This window comes from Spinacia oleracea, chromosome 3 (genome assembly GCF_020520425.1).
Source record: "Spinacia oleracea cultivar Varoflay chromosome 3, BTI_SOV_V1, whole genome shotgun sequence".
In the NCBI taxonomy this organism is placed as follows: domain Eukaryota; kingdom Viridiplantae; phylum Streptophyta; class Magnoliopsida; order Caryophyllales; family Amaranthaceae; genus Spinacia; species Spinacia oleracea.
In genome coordinates, this window is record NC_079489.1 from 78,937,513 (window position 1) to 78,962,469 (window position 24,957).

The window sequence follows — 24,957 nt, forward strand, 5'->3', positions numbered from 1 at the left end:
GGCTAAAATAAGTATTTTAATCCCTTTAAATGTTTAATATACTTAGTTTTATGTTTCAAAGCCTCACTCTAACCTACTTTGGTCAACTTATGCACATTTAAGACTCGTTTGATCATTATAGGTCACATTGTGACTAAAATGGCTTATTTCGGTCACAACTTTCAACTAATAAAAATTAAATAAGTATTTTAAACCATTTAAATGTTTACTAGACTTATTTTAATGTTTTTAAGGCTCATTATCACCTACATTGGTCAAGTTAAGCACATTTAAGGCTAGTTTGCTCATTATAGGTCATGTTTTGACTAAAATGGCTTATTTCGCTCCCAACTTTCAACTAACGAACCTAAATAAGTATTTTAAACCTTTTACATTGAGGGAACATATCTCCATTAGTTTCTCTTGTTGATGTAATAGTTTTAGTACTTAGTAGCCATTCAAAACTAATTAAATTGAGGGACCATCTCTCTAACTAGTTTTTCAGGTAGATGTTAGTCGTTTAAGCAACCGTCCACAACGAAATTAACTTCGCTGACTATGATTTTGTGTGAGGAAATTACCTGAATAGTGAATGTAAGCCCATGATGACGAGTTGAAAGATAATCATCAACTTCTCTTGCAGCTGTGAGATCTAGAGAACCCTGACCAGCAAAAGATGAATTTAGTTCCAAGATTCCAGATTGACTAGAACAAAGATCAACTTAAGTTCCACATCAGATAATTTAAAGAGACCATTAGGAATGCACTGCATGTATACTACCATTAGTTTCATACAAAATTACAAATCTGGTCTATGCACAAATATGGCGAGTCAAGAATATCTCCAACCAAGCGAACAAAGTTCTCATTAAAACATCAGTATTTTATGATATGAACAACTGCATGTCAACAATATTTATTTTTGTAATCAACTCGTCTAAGAAGATTTATTTTTATGTAAATTCATCACATCGTAGATACTTGAAGTACTGTTACAAGTTAACTTTCATATTTCCTATCCAGAAGAACAAGAAATTATCAAATTCAACACTTTGGGCTCCCCCACGATAATCAAAAGCTAACTAGCTCAAAAAGAATAGTTATGTTAAGAAAATGGAACAAAGAGAAGCATCAGGGAAAAATAATCATTTTTTCCCAATTCTATTCTCTTTCATTTAAGAGAAAAGGTCCCTTATTTTCCTATTCCCGTCCCTCTAATAGCTAATACCCCCACCACCACCCCACCCCACCCCCTAGATAAAAGTAGGGAATAGAAGGCAAATATCCTTAAGCCCATTCCCACCAACCCTTTATTTTTATTTCCTTTAAAAAAACATGAGACTTTGAGGACTTGGGATTAAAACTACAATTCCCACATTCAAACTCCCACAAAACAAACACCCCCCAGTTTTTTGTTCTTTGTTTTTTAAGGGGAAAAAATGAAAAAAATAAACATAGCAGTTTAACTTAAGCAACAGCTGCTGATTTTTTTTTACATCTGGAGTACAAAGGCATATTCACCTCCAGTCCAATGCAAAAGGAGTGCAACTCTGAACCCCATTGGTAACCTCCTTCCATTTCTTCCAAGTAACGTGATGCTACAGCAGCAATAAGTGATGAATCCAATCCACCTGACAGAAGTAAACCAAATGGGACATCTGTCATTAATATCTTAAGTACATACTGAAAGAAGTCAAGAGAGTAGGTTAATAAATCAAAAGTTAAATTAATTTCGAGAAGATTTAAGTCTATCGTAAATCAGAAAATAAGAAGAAATCTAACACAAGTAATTTCATATTCAGCAAAAATAAGAAGAGAACAAATTCTTCATATCATATAAACAAGTTCTTAGGCCAGGAGCAAGTCGAAATGTCTGAGTAGTAAAGCCAGGGGAGAAGTTTGGGTTATTGTGACGCTAAAACTAAGAGAAAATGGACAATCAAAAATTTCAATAAACGTTTTCAAAAGCTACACGTAAAAATGTTGGGTCGTATGGAATTGAAAGTATCTGCTCTGAGTACCATGGCGGGTTGTTCTACCTTTTCAATCCACCAGCAATAAGTTCAATTTAATGGCATTTAAGTCCTTTAATGCCTATTTTTAAGTTAAAACCATGTCTTAGACAGATAGTCTATGAATTAGATAGTAGCATACCTTGTTTTCTTAAATATATATGTCCAGAATGAAAAGCGATGAACCGTTCACAATCATCACTTATCGCTTTCATTTCTAAAGCAAACCAAGTGGACCCTGCAAAGATAGCGTATTTACCGAGTAATATATGCATAGCACACATTTTTCAATTAAATGAATAAAGAACGATGACTAAACCAAAAACAGTAGTTGAATTCGACTCTCTTGATCGCAAAAGAAAATATAGGATAGCATGTTTAAGCATGCCCAAAAATGTGTTACGGTAAACTACTTCATTTCTAAGAAACTCCATTTCTACCCCAATTGTCTAAAAGCCAACTTAATCTCTTGTAATACATCTTTTATGTTTGTTATGGATCTCTAGTGCGATTGGGATTTCAGGGAGTGAAAAATAAAGAATATATGCAGCAACCAACGACGAAATATAAGGCTGCTTACAAATCACTAGAGATAATCATAGACTCACAATCCCTCGCCTTGCCTAAGGTCCTTAACTGATTCCACTCAATCATAGGAGTTAGCTATGGAGAATTTCAGATACATAACCGCAACCCTCTGGCCACCAGGACAACGCCAGTAACTACATAGATGACAACATTGTCACCTTCAAATCAATTTTCTAGTATAAAAAATTAGATCAAACATTTAGAAGAACCAGTGAAGCTATCATCTAACAAGGCTTCACCAGACGATATTTTCATATAACCGGGACATGCTCTTTACAAGGCATCTTTTCTTCACTCTTTCCAAACAATTCACCTCAAATCATCCATTAGAAATATTCATGAACACTAAAGTTTCGAATACTAATGCAAGCTATCAAAACTAGTGACTAAATTTAGCTCAAATATCCTATAATTAACATATACTAATAACTTAAAAAACTTAATCTAACAAAAACCACAAAACACAAACACTAACTGAAGTAAAATCAACAACAAATAGACACATAGAGAACGAAAAGATTCAAGAATTGGAGTACCCTTCGGTGTAATCAGCTAGAAGAGGGTCAAGGTAAGTGTCCCATTTGTTTCCGATTACCTGAACACATTCAACAACGAAAATGAGAACAAATCAAAATGAACTTTAATGGACATATAAACTTTAATTTCAAATCGAAATTACGCTAAAACGAAAATTGAATCACGTAGAGAAAGTGTAATACCTGGGAAACTTGAATTAAGCAGAATCATGGACCAATTTCTTCAAATTAGGGTAAGTCGAAGCGTTTGGTTGTGTGGGTGGATGGGGGAGAATCAATAATGCAATAACCTTGAGAATACGTTCTTCATCTCAGAAGCGGCGATGGCAGAAACAACGGTTGTGATGACGACGACAGAAGCAGCGGCGGCGATGGCGATGGTTGAAGCAGAAGCAGAGAAGAGGAAAGAGGAGGAGCGGGAAAATGAAAAAAAATCACGACATTTTTTTTACCTATTTTGTGTTGTTCTATTTTCAGAGAGATTTTGTGCGGCTCATTTTACAAATGAGCCCTCATTTGGGTTTAAAGCCCACACATGAACTCAAGTGCTGCCAATTTTCTAAAATGAGCTCGCACTTGTGAAAATATATTTTTTCTTTTTTTTGTGTGCTCTCAAGTGCTGCCAATTTAATATACGAGCCTCACTTGAAGGGAAGCACATGGAGATTTTTCTACTAGTGAAACAAGCATGTTATGATTGGTTATGTTTGTTGAATTTAAATAACACGCATGTTGTCCAAGTATGATTATGCATGTATGATTTATTCACATGGAAGGAATGGTTTATGCTATTGTACGTAATGTCTAGCATGTTTTTTGAGCCAAGTTATCGTGCCTAGTTGCACTATTGTCATTTACCACATATGAAGGGTAAGCTCTCGTTAGCCACCTCATATGTAGGGTAGACTTTCGAGTCAATTGAATTAAGGATTCTTTCGTGCCTAGTGCATAGCCCGCATGTTAATATGCATGGCGTGGATACTCAACAAGTGTTGAGAAGGAACAATGGGAGAAAACTCACTTGCTTCTTGAATGATTGATCACAAGTCCTAATGAATTAAAAAGGGAGTCTTGTTTGGTTTTCCGTTTATTAAATGCCTTGCTTGACTGTGTCTTGAGTTGTCTTTGTGAATAAAATATTAATAAACGTAAAGGGCAACCAGAATAAGCTTCAAAACTCTTGGAACGTATATACCTTGAGTATGAACATGGGGGGGGAGTCTTGCCGAAAAACTTATACTCCTATGAATGATATAAGACATTGTTTCATTCTTTTTATGCGCTGGATTTCTGTCGGTATGGTCCGACAATTGGTTATTACGTTGGTGTGTGGTTGGCTCCCAACACCAGTCCTTTGGACATTTTATTTGGGCCCGTTTGAAGCTTATTCTATTAATCTACAAGTCAAGAGTCGAGTTGAAAGTCGAGTCCTGTCATCATGATCAATTGTTTATTGATTGGCTTTTGCATGTGATTTATTTATTGTTAGAATGAAGCATGTTAGTATAGGATTTCATTCTAGCTTATTTGTACTCAGCTTTCGCTGATGACGTGATTTTTGTTTGGTCATGGCCTATGCCTTAATGAACCTATGATGATCCTTCAATTGCATTCGCATTGTTGAGGAGTAGGAAATTGATAACAGGTTGGTAAAGATGACTTGCAAGAGAAGTTACCTTGCATGGGGATGGTTGAGCGACTTTCTTTTTCTCTTGCACCGTTTCAAACTCTATTTATTTTCATTTGCCTAAATTATAATGTTTTATTTAGTTAATGGATTTGGTTTTACGGTATTTGGTTTGGGCCGTGATGATTCCAACTTGTATGGAGACCCTTAACTATATTTTATTGTTTTCAAAGTTTATTTATTCCGCTGCGTAACTTTGGTAAATATCCTTAACTGTTATCACGGTGGCGGTAAGACTTTAGTAATTCCTTATTTAGAGTTGAAAAAAGGCTTTATTCTAGTAAGGAATTATTAGGGTCGTATAAGTGTTCCTAGATCTAATAATTAAACTTTATGGATGCCTAAGTGAGGGGGAACAACGCATGGCACTTGTTGTTCCTAGTAATTCATTAACAATATATTTTATTCTCTTACTGAAAGGCTTATTAAGAATGTAGGAAAACCGTATTTAAGTTTGAAATTTGTTGAAGTTTTCATGAATTTCCCTTAAGACTCATTGAATTGTTTATTATACTTGTAGAGTTTATGTGAATAGTCTTCCTTATAAAATTGACACTACAACTTTTCTACGTTCTGTACGTAGTCATGGGCCAGAATTGAATTAAGGACTCATTGATTTCTTTGTAATATTACCCTTAGTTTCCAAACTGCTTATGTGTTAATAAAAAGGGAAAAGAAGCAAAAAGTGAAGTTCCATTTCCTTATGGAACAAAACAAGGCTTTTTCATTCGAACCATGTGCACTCTTAAGAATGTCCAAATCCTATAAATGTGTGATAAATTATTTCTTCCATGATATCCACCAATTAAACTCTTGTTCCTCACAAAAATGTTTCCTGCACTTTTCCTATTGTATCTCTACAACATATTAGAGATCACAAAATTAATTCATATCACACATTGATTTCTTTTTCTTTTCAAAAACATTCTCCAAAATTCATCACTATATAAAAGTCCTTTATTAAATATTCCTCCTTTGTAACTTAAATGATGTAGCAATTGTTGAGGGGGAACTAATGAGGAAGGTGATAAATATAGTTTCATGTATAATTGAGAAAGAAAAAAAATTTAAGAAGATGAAAAAAAAGGGGACACAGAAGAAAAATGAAAAAAAAAAGAGGGAAATAAAAGGAGAGTTGTGTGAAGGAAGAAATTGAAGGGATAAGAATTTCCTACAAACAGTTAAGTTTCCAAGTTGAAATGCAAATGAAGCTGTCAGTATCTCAAAAAATTATCTTTCAGAAATATCAATTTCTTTAATGATTCACAAGGGAACTTACACCATAAACGTAAGTTCCTACAAAAATTGAATCAAAAACTACGAAAAAGCTTCAAAGAATTTATACGAAGAAAAGGAAACTAGTTAAAAATAAAATGTTGTCACAAATATTTTTGTCATGGTTAGGGTAAGAAACTATAGACAATCCTGCGCGTATTCGGTATACAAGAAATTTACTCAATAATCTTTAATATATTTTGGTTAACTTTTTATATTATGAAGTATTTTTTGATGGATTAACTTTTTAAAGTGTTAAAATTATTACCTTAATATATTATGAGTGATTTTGAAAACATAATGTTTATTAAAAAAAGAAAAAAAAATTATCACTAAAAAATTATTAACTTTTACAATATTTACCCTATTTTTAAATCATTTGGCCCTTTGAGGTAACTTTACATACGACTTACAATATTTATTGTACATCGATTATAATTAAAAATTTATCGTAAGAAAATTGTTTTGAGATATTTTTTTTAACATAGGCTAACTAAAACAACGTTACGAAAATTAAAAAAGCGCATTAAATCATGAGAAACTCCATTTGCAAGAACATGAACTTGATTCCGGTCTACTCACTCCCGCTCCACCTTATGAACGTTGCACCAAGAGAAATCCTTACTTAAGAATTTTTTTTGGCCGAATCTCTAATATATAAGCCAAGAGGGGAGGGCTATTTTCGTAATCACGCTTTTGGTGTCCCCAATCAAAAAGACCTAAACACCCTCATTTCGTTATTTATCGATGCTTGTTGAGCCTTTATTTCTAGGGTTAGACTTCGTTTATCGGTGCTTTTGTTGAGCCTCTCTCCCCCTCTCACTTTACTCTCTCCTCTCACCTTCGTTTCTAGGGTTAGAGGTTACACTTACTAGCCGTCGTCCGACTCTGAGGTCAATCGGAGGGAAATGCAGAGCTCTATTAGCGGCAGAAAATTCCTTCACCACCACGTCAACGACCGCTACTGGTGCTGCAAAAGGATCGAAGCGTCATTTTTCCGTTGTTTCTGGTAACAACAATACTAGAGGTATGCCTGATTTTAGAAGTGTCGAATTTCTATTTAACTTTTTCTGTTTGTTTTCATGCCGGTTGTTCCACTCTATTGTTTCTGCAATATTGCGTTTTGTTTTGGGGGAATTCAGAAATTCTTAATTGGAATCTTCTCAATTCTGCATACAGAGTACTAAGTATGTCGCAAGTTTGCAATTGACGCTATACAATCACTCAATTTCTTTAATTTCTTAAATCCTTCGATTTCAAATTTGTTAGATTTGGGGGTTTAATTTGTTCTAGGTCCATTGATTGATGATTAAGATTTGGCGAAGAAATCGAGTTCCAGAATCACACTCTTTCTCTCTCTTAGGTAAATCACTCAATTTCTTTCATTTCTAAAATCTTTCGATTACAAATTTGTAAGATTTGGGGGTTTAATTTTTTCCAGCTCCATTGATTGATGATTAAGATTTGGGGAATAAATTGAGTTCTAGAATGTCAGCAAAAACGAGGGTAGTGAAAAAGTGTTGAGTCATAGAAGAAGTAGTCATAGGTCTCCGGTCAGGCCTGAGTCTGAGGATTGTGCATTTTTCCTCCGAATTAGGACTTGCAATTTAATCATCCTCCTAGGCATAAGAAATATCAGGTAGTTTTTAATTTGGTATTGGGTTTTATTTTCTTATTTTGATTACAGAAATGAGTTAATAAATTAATATTCAAAAGAAGATTTTTTTTGAACTTTTTTTGTTGAAATTATTTTCCGCCATTGTTTTAGGGTGCTAAGGTGAAGATGAAGGAAGAATGTGCGGGTTCTGCTACACAGAGGGTGACGGAAAAAGATGAAATACCGGATAAGTAATAGGTTGATTGCAAGGTATAAATGTGTTCTTTCTAAACGCTTTTTATGTCAAAATCATGCGTTGATTTGATTAGTGATATTGACGATTAATTAATGCTTAACGTTTTTACTTCATACTCTTAGCCTTTTGTTCTTGGCCCTTAAGCGTCTTCAATGGTTGCTCATCTGTCAACAGTTATCAGATTTGATAACTTTTTTCAATAGTTTTGATTCTAGGAAAATTAAGGAACATTGAATTTTTCTGTAATGTGTAGTGGATTTTTTTTTTGAGACTCATAAGAGAGTCTAGACATTGGAGGTTCAAGATGGAATGCAGTATAATTTCTGTTGTTTTAGAAGTATTGGGTTGGTTTATTTTGAGAAAATTAATCTATTATTTTTATATTTGCTGTGATTTTGTTTTTACCTGTTTATTTGCAGATTCAAGATACTCGGTCTATTTCCCATTTGATTGTTTTTGTGAGATTGTCTGTATTCATCTTATTTTATTGATTCATAAAAATTCTGGTGCATATAAGAGGCTCTTCTGTAGACCATCTTATTTTGTTGAGTTTTTGGTGTTTTATGATAATTTTCACATTTTTTTAATTGAAATTCTAAATTCCGTTTTCTGAAGATTTGATGAAAACGTTGTGATAATTTCATAATTTGGTGCTACTAATCATGCATGCATCTCTATCTCTTTTCTATATGATAATCCAAATTTCCTTCTTTTATTAATGATGATGGTATTAATGATGTAGGGAAGTTGAAGAGAGTTCATTCTGAGGTTGGTTCAGTGGGTTGGCATGAGGGTAGGCATATTGATTAGTTGAGTGTTACTGTTTCGGATCATATTCAAGGTGGTAGTGACAATGTGGAGAAGGAGAAGAGGACCCCAAAGGCGAATCCGTTTTATCAGAGTTCAGATTTTATATTGGGTAAGGACAGGATCCCAGCTACGGAACATAACAAGAAATCGAAAGGCATGGGGAAGAAGAATGGGGAGTCAAGATCTGTAGTTGGGATGAGCAACTATTTGAGAAAGGTATTTTAGAGTTGTAGTGCATTGCTGGATAAGTTAATAAAGCATAAGCATGGTTGGGTTTTTAATACCCCTGTTGATGTGAAGGTCCTTGGTTTACATGATTATTTCACAGTAATTAAGCATTCAATGGACTTGGGTACTGTGAAATCTAGGCTACATACCAACTGGTACAAATCTCCCTAGGAATTTGCTGAGGATGTCAGACTTACCTTTCATAATGCAATGACATATAATCCAAAAGGATCGCGTGCATAAAATACAATTTAGTGGTTGTAATTTAATTTTTTATCTAATATTTATATTTAGTGGTTGTAATACAAGTTTAAGTTTTTATATAATTTCACACGCATTGCGTGCATATTAACTCTTAATCATAATCAGCAGGCCAAGCCGCCAAGACCTCATTATTATTGTAGTGAGATTTGTTATTCCGCATAAAGCGTAATGCAAGACAAAACAATACCATGGATGAAAACAACTTTCATTATTTTTTATCCCATTTCCTAATTCCAACTACTCCGTACTAAACAGATAGAAAACAACTTTCATGGACCCCTCTCCTTCCTTTTATTTATTAATTATATTTTTATAATTACTAATCTGTACGTATAAATGTTTTTCCATGAGAGTAATTTCCACGAACTTAAGATATTCAAAAGTCCAACCATAGCAGATATCACACTCCAACAACATTCCAACATGTTACCCATCAAATCAAACATCAATTTCCTCTTCGTTTTATTCTCCCCTTCTTCTAATTCTCATCCTAAATTACCCTCCGTATCATTTTGCAAAATTTTCCCCCTTTCTCCGGTTCTTTCAACTAAAAAAAATAATTGATAAATTGTGTTTTGTCCCCTAAAAATGTCTCCGTCCATCTTACCATTAAGATGTGATAAACAATAACTTTTATATTACTTTTAGGTGGTAAAATACAATTTCTATTTTTTAGGTGTTAAACAAAAATTATCAGCTTTTTAAGTAGTAAAGGACAATTTATTACGTAGTATACACTTTAATTCAATTTGTAAAACTCCTTTAAGTTTCATAAAAATTAAGTTCCATTAAATTTGAATTAAATGTGGTAGTATTGTATATTAGCGTTAATGAGCACTGGAACAAACAAGTATTCCCCCTGTTCCATAACGATTTTCAATTTCAATATTTTATATTGTCATTGCGCACTTTGTATCATTTATATCTCTAATTGTACATTAAAAAAATATAAAATTTTATATTATTAAATTACTTATTGACACGAATCAAACAAGACCCCACATGAATAATGTTCTTTCTTATGTATCTATTACACACATATACTAAAACAGACACCATGAGTGACACGTGTCACTTCCTGATACAAAATTTTCCCACTAGAAACGGTTTTTCAAAAATATATGTTTATTTCTTTTTATTTTCTATCCTTTTTATAAACTATTTACGTATGAAAAAATATTGGAATATAAATATGACAACTTATAGATATCATATAATAATAATTTGCTAAAAATGATTTTTGGCAATATTTTAGTCAAATCGTCATATTAATAATGCAAAACATATTACTCAATATTTTGGTCAAATTAGTGTATCAATATATACTCCCTCTGTCCCTTAATACTCGCACCATTTTGACTTTTTGTACTGTTCACATAATTCACTTTGAACATATTTTATTTCTAGTATATGAAAATAAATGTTAGTATATAATATATTGTTGACTAAATCTTAATATATATTTTCCAAATATTAATATTTTTATAAGTTTTTATAATATGTAGTTAAAGATATTGATGGTCAAAGTTGTGCATTGGCAAGTGTGTGCAGTCAAAACAGTGCAAGTATTAAGGGACAAAGGGAGTAATACGTAGTAGAACAGAAATTGCATACTCCATATGCTGATTAAATGAGTATGTTCAAGATTTATTAATTATGCAATAATAACTTTAGGGAGAGAAATATTTCAGTTACATAAGTAGTATATGACAGAGTATTAAAAAATTGGTCAAAAAATTTTAGAATATCCATGAATATTCGCCATAACCGTTTTTCTAAAAGTATATTTACTTTATTTCTCATTTTCTATCCTTTTTTAATAAACAAGTTACTTATGGAAAACAAATATTGGAATAAGAAATATAACAACTAATAGAAACTCCCTTCGTTCCTAAATGTTTTTCCTGTTTCCTTATTTGACGTTCCTTTATGTTCTTCCCAGTTGAAATCTTTATTATTTTTAGCCATCATTTTTTACCAAAATACCCTCATTCTACAATTTAATTTTCTATCATATCCTACATTTATTCCATCCACGGATCCACCTACCCAATTATTCTCATTGATTTCGGCACCCATTTAATTCATTCACACCCCAAATTCATCTACCCACCTTATTTTATACTCCCTCCGAATCTAAATATTTTTCCCATTTGGAATTTTGACACTTTTCACTATGGAAGAGAATCTCTTGAATTATTACCAATGTATAAGAAAAAAATATAATCACATTGTCAAAGAATACTTTGACAATGTGAAAATTTTATAATTTTTAATAACACTTAGTTAGATATATTGATGATGTAAAATACGCATTGGCAAATGTGCCAAAGTGAAATGGGGAAAACATTTAGATTCGGAGGGAGTAATTCTTTTAACGGATTTTTCATGAAATACCCCCGAGGTTTGAGTTTATTCACCAAGTACCCTCGTAGTTTCAAGTATTCACCAAATACCGCTCATGTTTCATTTTTTTCCGCATGACTTACCCCTGTAATTAAGTGGTCGTTAGAAACTTTATTTCATCAGATACCTTGTATTTTAGAAACTTTATTTCTCCAGATATCCCTGTGGTTTCTGATTTTTTCACCATATTCAATTCCCCAATGTTTTCTAATGATTTCACCATATGCCACTGCTCCACCAAAACCATCATGGTCAGCCACTTGCTGTGAACCAGGAGCACCAACACCATACAATACGCAGCCCCTAACAAAAGTCGATGTCTAAATAAAACATTTACTAGACCCATCAGCTAAAATGGCTGAACCCACACAAGAACCACCAGAAAGTAAGTTTCCTCTACAAGTTGAAATACCCATAAAGTAAACATCATTCAGATTTTCAGGTGGGTACGTTAAGAACTTAGTATGATCCATCTGCAACATTGTTACACTCCCGGGACAATCCCTAATCTCACTCTTCTACTCGCACCCTTTATTACTGTCATTCAGGTCAACCGGGTCGAAATTTTCAGACGGGTACCCACAAACCGGGCTGGTATCATTGTAACTACAGATTCCTATATGACCACAATACCCTAACACTTAGACATTGATCATTAACAGTTGTCCATCTCATAGTGGAAGTCCCACTTCCTTTGCTAGAATTGTAAATCCTCAAATTACCGTCACTATCCAATTTCAGAAATCTCAAGATATTCCCAGATTCAGCATAATCACTCCCATAGGCCATAGTCACAAAACCAGATAGATTATCATCATAGAGTGACAAAATCCCAATTAATTAAAGCCCTAATCTAGGGTTACGTTACTCAAATTAGTACTAACAGTAGCATTCAACCCAATGCTCAAATAAACAATATCTTTATTCCACTGTAATGTAAAATTCCCAGTTCTGTTTAAAGAAAATGAATATAACCCGGATGATAAAACCATCACAACAGTGAAATTTTACAATGGGACAATTGTATTAGTGGGATGATCAAAAGTGGACCATACAATAAAATTAGACCAATTTTTGAGGCAGAAATTACTGGAATCATCAAGGGTGGCATGAGAAACGCCGGAATTGGAAGTGTTGGATTTCCAGAGGGTGGTCCTGACGCCAGAGAGTTGTCGGAAGTTACTACGCGTGGATGGAATTTGATGATGGAGGCTTGCTGCTGGCGATGTGTATAGTGATTTTAGCGGCCGTGAGGAAATTTTTTAAGGGTTTGCGAGGTTTTTCACTGGAAGAACATATGAAGAAGGAAGGAGAAAGGTTGGGGTTTTGGATGAGGAATAAGGAATAAGGAAGGAGAATAGGGATATAATAGTAAAAGCACACTAATGCCTAGTTAACGTCGTTAGCCTCCAATAGTCATTAAGAGTATTTCATACAAGAAAATGAATCCTCGATGTATTTGGTGAATACCTGAAACTACGAGGGTATTTCGTGAATAAACTTAAACCTCGGGGTATTCCATGAAAAATACGCTCTTTTAATAAAATATCTCTTTTTCCTTTCTTTCTTTATTATATTCTCTCTCTTTGATTTATTCCAAAAATTAGAATCTCTTACACTCAATAATTACTCTTACACCCAATTATATCAATAATCCATTTTTCTTAATCCCCTCTCCGATTCCAATTGGGAAGAACTTTAAGGAACGGAGGGAGTGCCATATAATAATAATTTTCTTAAACTTATATCAAATGAAAAATGTATGTACTTAATATTTTGGTCAAATTAGCATATTAAGCATATAAAATATGTAATACATAGTAGGACAGAAATTGCGTTTTAAATGATTAAATGAGTATGTAATTGATTTACTTATTATGCATTTGCTTTATGAAGAGAAGTATATTAGTTAACATTTTATACAAAAAATGATTAAATAAAATTGTCGATATTCGTGTGTTCACGGGTTCTAATCTAGTTGGAAATAATTTAGGAGATTCTCTTTAATTATAAATAGTGTCAAAATTATAAGTTGAAACATCATTATAATATTAAATTAATAAAAACACTAAATATACGCCTTATTCTTCTTAACTGAACTGAAGTGGACAAATAATAAATAATGTTTAACAAACACAGAGTAACAGATACGTAGCATGGAGTAATAAATAATAACAAGTACGTACGCCCTCTGTCTCTTTTTGTTCTTTACGTTTTCCTTTTTGTGTGTCCCACATGTTCTTTACATTTCCTTTTATATTATCACATAAATGCTTTAATATTCTATCAAAATTTGTGTCCAATAATTATTTTAACCAGTTAAATTTACTGGGTCATTTAATCTCTCACACTTTTCCATTGAGACATTAAATTTACTGGGTCTTTTTGGTTTTTTTATTTTTCACAATATCAGAATTTTGATAAAAGTGAAAACATTATAAATAAAAGTAATTTTCTTGTTTAAATAAAAAAATAGAGGAATCTCAATGCACATTAATTAGCTAGTCATTCAAACACATGCAAAATACAAAACATAAAAACCACAAAGAGACGGAGGGAGTACTAGTAATTATTAATTAATAGATAATAATAATTACTAGTAATAATTAATAAATAACAAATTATTATTATTATTAATTAATTAATACTTACAATAATAATTGTTAATTAATGGTAGGTAAATAATAAGGATGAACATTACAAGGAGTAATATAATAATAATAATAATCATAATAATAATAAGTAAAATAAGTAAAATAAGGTTGAACATTATAATAAAAATAATAATAACATTAAAATAAATATGGTTGAATATTAATTATAATAACAACAATAATAATAATAATGAACATTATAATATAATAATACGGAGTATTTTATTACATAATAAACCAAATAGTAAAATAAGATTATTAAAAATAAATATGAACACACGAATGAAAATAAACTAAACTAAATTGAGGTAAATTGAATTGACCTGAACTAAACTGAAACAAAGACGAAAAGAACAGGGTAATACTAATAACTATATTACAGAGTAATATTTTAAAACATAATCCGTATTTCGTACTTCTTACTCCGTACTCCGTAGTACAGAAGTAGTATATATTTTGCATACTATGGTACCATGTGTCCCCTTTCTTTGTACTTTTTTTTTCTTTTTAAAAAATCAAAGTGTTGCGTCTTCTTACTTTTTCATTTTTATCTATCATTATATTTACCATTCTTATATTTATTGCTTTCACGTTCTAATTTGAAATAATAATAAGATCCTTTTATCAAAGTTTTATGGGTAGTGTTGCCAAACTTAATATTCATTCTTCACTCTTATTTCAATATTTTGTATTCTATTTATCCCATCTTTTATTACATAAAAAATTATGACTTTTTTTAAAAAAAAATTAATAGAAACCGTGCAATGAACAGACAAAAAACCAGTTATATAGTTAGCCCTAGTTGTGTAACTCCATTTACAACCATACAATAGAAGTGATGTCCAAAGTATCCTTATACTGGAATATATAATAATTTGGTCTTACATATTCTGGTATTAGTTTTATACCCTTACGACGCACGGTTGTGTAGTAATATACATCACCAAAAAAATGATCTAATAACATTTTTTTTAATATTTTTATTTTTGAAAGACAATAATATTCTTTATTTTCCACAATTTACTTCGTAATAGTTATTTGGATAAAAAAATTATTACTTTTATATATGTAGCCATCTAATGACCACAACACATTGTACGTTAAATTATTATTACACATATACAGTAGTTGCCAAAAAAATGAAAGGAAAAATGAACAAATTAAAACTAAATACTTCGTATTTACATTATTGAAAAGGTAGACACGTGACTAGTTGGTTAGAGTACATAAAATATTTTGCACTTCATGTGCTAAACGAAATAGACCTCATTGTTTAGAATTTGTGGGGTTTGGTGAGGTACATAGTATAATTCATGGATATGATTTAGATAAGGAGTAAAAAATGAAGTTGTTTTGCTATTCTTTTATCTCATGAATCAATGATAACGGTAATGGTTGAATGATGGCTACATATTATTCTTGATTATGTCAAAAAAAAAATATTCTTGATACTCCTCGACTCTTGCTTCCTCTCTATTGTCACCAAATAGTAAGTTTGAACAATGCTGAACACATCACCAAAAAATTAAAACGCTAAGTACACAGTATAAAAACTGATTAATTCTCAAGTGACCAAATCACAAAAATTAAAAACACCCACCTGTAAAGTTTCTTTCTTTCACAGTGCTCGACGTGATTAGTAGCCTTCAAAAATCACAATCACTAATGTAACTCCGAAAATAACAAACAAAAAAAATTTATTAAGAAAACAATGGCTAATTAGGCACGAAAAGATCACAAAAACAAAAGGATTTAATGTATATATTGTGGCCACACACTTCTTTATAAGAAGAAACTACACACTAATGCTATGCACAATTTGAAACAAAATATTTATCTCATTGTTGGAAACATTCATTTAATTCAATTAATTAAAATATGTACATGAAAACTATTTATTTATTTATCTATGTGGCACGAGTATTTTTTAATTCCAAAATAGATTAGAAATCTTATTTCTCATTGGCCGAAATCTAATGATTTTAAAATTATTTTTTAATTCTAAAATAAATTAGATTTCTTATTTCTCATTGGCCGAATATAATGATTCCTTACATGGCGCTCTAATAATTGCGCAAGTATGTTCTCTTCAATTCCTTTCATTTTTTTTTGTGTAAGCATGAGTTTCATTTTAACTTTTGTGTTAACCCCCAATATCACTCAATTGAAATAATATCACAAAATTTAGGGAACAAAAAAAGAAGTCTAAGTGGGAAAATGAAATATTGAACGAAGTTGTAAATATAAAAGAAGCACAAACTAGGCAGAATTTATGAACAATTGTTAATAAAAGGCACTATTTGTTAAAAAATAAAAATAAAGGTTAAAGTGAACCATTAACAACCATACCAACCACATTTAGAAAGAGAAAAAAACAACAAAGGAAAAAAGACAAATTTGTTTAGAAAAATGGTTATACAATAACTCAAATAAAATTTACTAAATAACAAAAATGTACATACCATGGAGTGAGTACATAGTTTTTAGTGTTCCAATTGTTATAAGTGTACACAGTCAAATTTATACAATGGAATCTTTTTTATATTCCCAGCGATATTTTAAAAAAATGTATCATTATCTTGTTGTCACTGATAATATGATATTAATTGTTCCATATTTCTTACAATTTTAGAGATTACCATTATATTTTATTTTTTTATTATTTTCTTTTATAAATTCACATTACGTCAAAGGTTAATTATAAATATTGCCCAGTGAAAGTATGTTAAAAGTGAAAGATTATTTTTCCTTTATAAATTTACGCCTTTTTCGATGCTCACCTGACTACTAATGCTACTCTCAAATTAATGCATGTGAATTACGTTGAACCACTGAATCAGGGCCGTCTTAAACTTTTCGGAATGTTATTAGACAATTCTAAAAGTCTCCAATTTTTATTACGTAAATATGAGATTAGTGTTTTTATATACTATATTTTTTACACTTGTGTTTGATTTTGGATTCAATTTTATTTAGATTTATTTTTTAATTATTAGAGTATTTTATTTTGGATAGGGTTGTATATAGGGCTGGCAATCAGGTCAGTTTGGGTCAGGTTCATGTTCGGGTCAACTATAATCGGGTTGTGACCCGCAAATTTTTGGCTATACCCCGGTACAGCCAAAGCTGGCTGTACCCCCATCCAAAACGATATCATTTTGTATTGTTTAAAATGAACATTAATATACTGGTACAAAAATGAACATTTACTATTTTGGAAATGAACATTTATTTATTTATTTGGAATGAACATTTACTATTTTGGAAATGAACATTTATTTATTTATTTGGAAATAAACTACAAAAATGAACATTTACTATTTCGGAAATGAACATTTATTTATTTATTTGAAATGAACATTTACTATTTTGGAAATGAACATTTATTTATTTATTTGGAAATAAACAATGTAGGCGCTTGTAAAAACATAAAAGACCAATGAAATGAACAATTTCATTATGAGCATTAACCATATATTAATTGTGGACAAACAAATAAACAAGAAAGAACAAATAATTCAACAAAAAAGAACAAACAATATAAAAAAGAACATAAAATTCCAGAAAAAAGAACAACCAATACAACCATTATGAACAATTTTATGATGAATTTTAAAGCCAACATCAAAGAACAAACAATACAACAAGAAAGAACAAATACTGGTACAAAAATGAACATTACTATTTCGGAAATGAACATTTATTTATTTATTTGGAATGAACATTTACTGTTTTGGAAATGAACATTTATTTATTTATTTGGAAATAAACAATATAGGCGCTTGTAAAAACACAAAAGACCAATGAAGTGAACAATTTCATTATGAACATTAACCATATATTTATTGAACAAACAAATAAACAAGAAAGAACAAATAATTCAACAAAAAAGAACAAACAATATAAAAAATAACATAAAATTCCAGAAAAAAGAACAAACAATACACCAATTATGAACAATTTCATGATGAATTTTAAAGCCAATATTAAAGAACAAACAATACAACAATAAGTTTGATGAATGAATTTAAAAAACAACAAGAAAGAACAAACAATACAACAAGAAAGAACAAACAATACAAAAAGAAAGAATAAAAGGTTAATGAAGAGTTTAATTATGAACATTAACCATATGATTATTATAAACAAACAAATAAACAAGAAAGAGCAAACAATATAAAAAATAACATAAAATTCCAGAAGAAAGAACAAAAAATACAACAATTATGAAAATTTAACATGAAAGAACAAACAATACAACAAGAAAGAGCAAACAGTACAACAAGAAAGAACAAACGGTACAACGAGAAAGAACAAACAGTACAATAAGAATGAACAAACAGTACAATAAAAAAGAACAAACAGTCGACAAGAATGAACAAACAATATGAGCGCGTCGTTTTTGTGGGGTCTGGCTGTACCCGGGTACAGCAGTTAACGATTACTCCCTCCGTCCCGTAATACTTGACCTGTTTTCCTTATCGTGTAGTCCCTTAATACTTGACATGTTTCTAAAAATGGAAATATTCTAACAATATTATATTATTTCTCACTCCACCCCTATTAACCCACCTACCCCCTACTCCATACAAAAAATAATTAAAAATTCAACCCCTACTCTCCCCCAACCCCACCTCTTAACCCACCTCTACATTAAAATAATACCCCACTATCAACTACTACCTATTAAATTAAATAAGTCAATTCAAGTCCCTTAAACTCTGTGCCGGTCAAAACGGGTCGAGTATTCCGGGACGGAGGGAGTAGTTGTAACCCCCCTGACCTGAACCTGATCTGTTTTACTAAACAGGTTGAAAACTCAAACCTGAACCTGATCCGTTATTTTTCAGGTTGACCCGACCTGATCTGTTTAACCCGAAATCATATTTTTATTTTTATTTTAGGTCAATACGAAAATGTTTGATTGTTTTACCGAATTAGTTTTAATTGTTTTTAACATATACTTGAGCAACATATAACTGGCAAAGAGTAAAAGATGAGCATGTAAAATCAGTTTATCAGGGGCAAAAATCAAAACGCAAAAGTTAAAATTTACAACGAATTTTCTTTTAACAAATATTAAAGATTACAACATAATTAAACTATTTATAACTTTTATATAAGGCGGCCTTACACAAAAGACCACCTTGGTGTCATATAAGTTAAAGAATGAAATCAATTAGTTAAGCACTGCAACTAATTCGTTAAGCACTAAAATCAATTAGTTAAACAATGAAACTAATAAGTTAAGAACTAAAACTAATTAGTTAAGAAATTAAACCAATTAGTGAAATAATCGAAGTGGTTTTTCCGATAAGGCGGTCTTACATAAAAGTTACTGTTAAACTATTCTTGAACATTATAGTAAACTTTGGGCTTCCTCCTCTCCCGCTTTTGAGCTGGTTCATCTTTTTTGCAACAAAAAAACAAAACTAAACAGAGTAATTATTATTCAAATTCACATCAATTATATACAGTATATGTACCAACTTACAAAAACGCAATTGATATCTATATCTTATTGGTAATATATATCTTACTTGCCAAAAAAATATATATTACTGTAAAACTAACAATTAATGCACAAATTTACTCTATAATCAACCATTAATCCACACCTAACGTAACTATGAGTCCACATAATTAACATAAATTTAACATTTAGACTTCGAAATTATTAAACATAAAGATCGACATAATTATAATTATAAGAATAACATATAATCCATAAAAATACTCTATAGTCAACATAAAATGATAAAACATAATACATCAACAAAAATTATAAAAAATGATAGATCTAAAATAACAGAGCCCAAAAAAAAAATCAAAACAACTAACATTACCGGTTAAAGTGGTCACGTGAGACGATAAGGAGGTGAGCTGAACTGTTGAAGAAGGCGGCGGAGACTAGGGACCAATAGGAGAAGCGGTGGAAATTAAAAGAGAAAGAGTGTGTATGAGCTATCTTAGAGAAAGAAAGGGTGGCTGGTAAAACTGTAAAAGAATCTGAAAATGGTTAGGGTTAGAGTAATAGAGAGCTTTTATATTTAGGGTGAAAAAGTGAATGGTGAATTGGGGCTTGGGCTATTACATAAAAATCCAAAATGTTATAATTCCTTTAACCCCTAATTGTTATACCCGGGTACAACCAACTCTGGCTGTACCCCCAAAAAACGACGCGTCTGTATTGTTTGTTATTTTCTTGTTGTACTGCTTGTTCTTTCACGTTGTTCTTTAAATTCATCATAAAATTGTTCATAATTGTTGTATTGTTGTTCTTTCTTCTAAAAATTTATGTTCTTTTTTATATTGTTTGTTCTTTTTTGTTGAATAATTGTTCTTTTTTGTTTATTTTTTTTATTCATATTAATCCTCTGGTTAATGTTCATAATGAAATTAAGATCTTCATTGATCTTTTATGTTTTTACAAGCGTCTGTATTGTTTGTTCTTTCTTTTTGTATTGTTTATTCTTTCATGTTTTTTTAAATTCATCATAAAATTGTTCATAATTGTTGTATTGTTTGTTCTTTTTTCTGGAATTTTATGTTCTTTTTTATATTGTTTGTTCTTATTTTTGTAGAATTGTTTGTTATTTCTTGTTTATTTGTTTGTTCATAATAATCATGTGGTTAATGTCCATAATGAAATTATTCATACTTTTTGTTTTTTTTGTGCATATCTTTTGTATTCTTTGTTATTACTTGTTCTATTACTAAGCATCTTGAAAACCCTTTATCTTTATAACCTATTTGTTTTCTTTGCATTCTCATCATTTTTTTTTTTTTGACATTGGATAATGATACAAGGAGAATATTAAAATTAAACACTAATTAACCAGCCGCCTTATTACCCACTCCTGAAGAAAATTTCATTCCATCCGTAGATGCCCTCTTGGCCAGAACATGTGTTGAATGAATCTGGTCTCGATGTACCTTGTAAATAATACACTTTTTAAACCTCTTACCGACTTCAAAAATGGTGTCAATTTTCCACAGAAGCTGAATATTTGGTTTAACTTGTTTCCGCAAGTAAGAAACCAAATTAGTTGAATGAGTATAAACTACAATGTCATTAAAGGATAACTCCATTGCCCATTGTAATGCTCGTAGACAAGCCATAGCTTCAACATGTAGTGCTGAATTACCTAAACCATAATCGCAACCCCCAAGGATTTCCATTTCGTCAGATTGTCGTTGCTTAAGAACCCAACCCATTCTTGCTCTGAACGTATCTTTATTACATGCTCCGTCTATAAGAATAACTGTTGTTGACGTTGGTAAAGTAATTTCCATACCTATATTTGCAAAGTAAAATCCTGGTGGATAATCTTGCTTATGCTCTGGAGGATGTAGAAAACCCAATTTACCATCATCTTTTCCCCTAAACACATTGTGTTGTTCTAAGGCAAGCTTAAACTGAATCTGAAACACAGTAATGTCTCCAGCATTTGAACGGAAAACCCTTTCGTTCCTTGTTATCTATATGGCCCATAACGTTGCAATAAAGGTGACAACCCTGTCACTGAAATTCCCATCCAAGCTTATAAAAAGCTGGATATAATTGAGAATCCAATCTTGCATAGATAGACTCTCATTAATGTTTGAGAGTATGCCTAGAATACTACTCCTCCACACATCTTGAGCCAATTTGCAAAGGCGGAAAATATGTTGTGCGTCTTCGCAATATTCCTCGTAAAAATCACATTTTGTATCCAAAATTATTCCACGTCTTTCCAGATTTGTTTTGACTGGTATTCCATTAAGTATCAGCTTCCAAAGAAACAATTTCCACTTTGGTAGAATTTTTAGTGCCCATAATAACTTAAAGAAAGGAAGAAATCTTTTTCTATCCAGATAATTCAGTGGATGTTGTTGCATGTCAATTTCCCGCAGAAAAGCGTAACCAGATTTGAGCGTGAAATTACCTGTCTTATGTTTAGTCCAATATACGAAATCTGAAGTGGGACAAGATGGAAATTCAACAGAGAGTATTTCGTTTGCATCCTTATGCTCAAAGGAATTTCTAATAAGAGTTGCATTCCAACAAAGACTAGGGTTCTGAATAAAATGACTAACCTTCCAAACCTTAACATCCATTAGACGAATGTTAGACGCCAAAACGGGGACCCTACCATGAACCCATTTATCTGATGAAACTCTGACCTTTCTCCCATCCCCAATCTTCCAAGCACAACCACGTTGCAAAACATTTTCTGCTCGTCGAAGACCTCGCATTCCCCAGGAAATAGGACCATGACAAATATTAGGGAAACCAGAAGATAGAGCAAAGTTTGTCTTGGCGGCATAAACTTTTGAAATTAAAAGTTGAGGATTCTTATGCATTCGCCACACTTGTTTCATCAAAAAAGTTGTATTAAGCGTAGATAAACGACGAATTCCCAGACCTCCTATTCCACGGGGTAATTGTAATATATCCCTACGAACCCAATGCATTCCCTTTTGCCCTTGCTTAGCCCAAAAGAACGTCGCAATCATTGAATCGATCTTACTTGCAATAGCTCCAGGTATTTCCAAACTCATCATTACATGAGAAACCATAGCAACGAGGACATTATTAATCAGAACAAGTTTTTGAGCTTGGGACAACAAAACTCCATTCCATGAAATAATTAACTCAGCAACCTTATCTATCAAGTAATTAAAATGCGAACGTCTTGAACCTATAAGATCAATAGGAACCCCCAAATGATTCCCAAACTTTACAACCTGAGGCATTCGTAAAATAGATTTGAAAAGCTGTTGATCTGGAAGAGAGGTGTTCGGGCTGAACTTAATAAAGGATTTAGCAAGATTCAACTGTTGGGCAGAAATTCGGCAGTAACGATCCAGAATACCACCAATGCTTGCACATGATGTTTCATTTGAACGGAAAAAAAACCATAGCATCATCAGCGAAGAACAAATGTGTAACCTTCGGGGCCTGCCTTGCCAGTTTAATACCTTGAAATAACTTAATGTCCTAGCCTAAAGTTAGCATACGCCCTAGGATATCCATGCAGAATAGAAACAAATAAGGTGACAACGGATCTCCTTGCCTAAGTCCACACTTAGGTATAAAAGCTGTTGAGGTTTTACCATTTATCACAACCTTGTACGATACTGTTGAAATACACTGATAAATCAGTTGAATCCAAATTGAAGGGAAACCATAAGCTTTAAGGACACGCAACAGAAACCCCAGTGTATTCGGTCATAAGCTTTGCTCATATCAATCTTAACTGCAGCCAGAGTCGGACCACTAACCTTTCTTCGATTTATAAAATGAAGGATATCATGACTCAGTAGAATATTATCACTCATATACCTTCCAGGTATAAAAGCATGTTGTTTTTCATCAATAAGAGCATTAAGGTTAACCTTCAACCGATTAACCAGACATTTTGAGGCACATTTGTAAACAGTATTACATAAGCTAATAGGGCGAAGGTTGTGTACTTCTTCCGGAGAAGCAATTTTTGGAATCATAACCAACAAAGAATGATTCCATTCTTTAAGCAAGTAACCACTGCTAAAAAAACTCTGAATTCCTTTAATTACCGAGTCACCCACTATCTCCCAGTGTTTCTTGAAAAAGTCAATTGACATTCCATCTGGACCAGGATATTTAGACCCTGACATTTGAAACATCGAATTTTTAATTTCCGCTGCAGAAAAAGGAAGTAACATTCTATTAATGTCGAGACTTGAAAGATGTGGCAAATCCATTTCCCGTAAAACGAAATCCACTTCATTGTAATCAATTTCTGGTCCATTTGCCTTGAACACTAACTTTAAATTGTCCACCACAATTTGTTGAATTTTTTCCTCACCTTCCTGAGAATTTCCTTGTGAATCCTTCAAAGTAAATATCTCATTCCTCTTTTGTCTTTTCTTGACCTTGGAAAAAAGTAACTTTGAAGGGCAATCACCCATTGCTACCCATAATTCCTTCATTCGTTGAGACCAGTATTGGAAAATTAAAAGAGCTTGTTCTTTAGTGTGGTGAATAGCAGAATTATAGAGATTACCACTATGCAAGTTATCAACCCCTAAACCCTTCATTTCAAGGTCCTTCGAAAAAGAGCACCAATTAATACCCCAAAGTCTTTTATTCCTCAAACACCATTTTCGTAAAACATTACGAATTGAGTCCATTTTTCTAGATAAAGAATACATTGGAGATCCCAAAATATCAAGGTTCCAAATTTCCTCAATAGAATGTATAACCTCAGGGAATGAAAGACACCAATTCTCTACCTGATAGAGTCGATTCCTAATGAATTTAGGTTCTTCAGTTTGTAAAACAATAGCTGCATGGTCCGAAACTAAAATTGGTTGATTAATAATTCGAGTATCTGGGTAACTTGTAAACCAAGAATCTGTCATATAAGAGCGGTCTAATCTTTCCATAATCAACCTATTTGAATCTCTATTATTCGTCCACGTAAAAGGGGGACCTGAAAAACTAACTTCATGTAAATTAGATGCTACGCGCCAGTGAACAAATTCTTCCCACCCTCTAATATTTGATGACCCTCCTAATTTATCAAAATAGAGCTCAACTTGATTAAAATCTCCAATTAATAAACAAGTTGGAGAAATCATTAAAAGGTCAAGGATTTGGTTCCAAACTAATTCCCTATCCTCAACATTAGGCGCACA

General features: G+C 32.0%; 1 protein-coding gene and 1 long non-coding RNA gene across 3 annotated transcripts; both read right to left on the reverse strand.

Annotated features, from left to right (window-relative positions):
- Positions 1–404: 404 nt before the first annotated feature.
- On the reverse strand, positions 405–3,577 carry LOC130469140 (asparagine synthetase [glutamine-hydrolyzing] 2-like). 2 transcript variants are annotated; one of them, XM_056838109.1, is made up of 5 exons: positions 3,299–3,577; positions 3,116–3,174; positions 2,134–2,229; positions 1,501–1,610; positions 405–641 (listed from the first exon to the last, which is right to left on the reverse strand). In XM_056838109.1, exons 3-5 carry the CDS (start codon positions 2,204–2,206, stop codon positions 492–494), a joined length of 333 nt encoding a protein of 110 aa, XP_056694087.1. In that variant the 5' UTR covers positions 2,207–2,229; positions 3,116–3,174; positions 3,299–3,577; the 3' UTR covers positions 405–491. The 2 variants fall into 2 exon arrangements, with proteins under 2 accessions (XP_056694087.1, XP_056694086.1); XM_056838108.1 differs by lacking the exons at positions 3,116–3,174; positions 3,299–3,577 and having other exon boundaries at positions 2,134–2,326.
- An 11,875-nt stretch (positions 3,578–15,452) lies between these two features.
- Positions 15,453–20,468, reverse strand: LOC130470406 (uncharacterized). The gene is made up of 3 exons (XR_008930681.1): positions 20,139–20,468; positions 15,893–15,954; positions 15,453–15,797 (listed from the first exon to the last, which is right to left on the reverse strand). It is a non-coding gene; the product is annotated as an uncharacterized lncRNA (long non-coding RNA).
- Between the last annotated feature and the right edge of the window lie 4,489 nt (positions 20,469–24,957).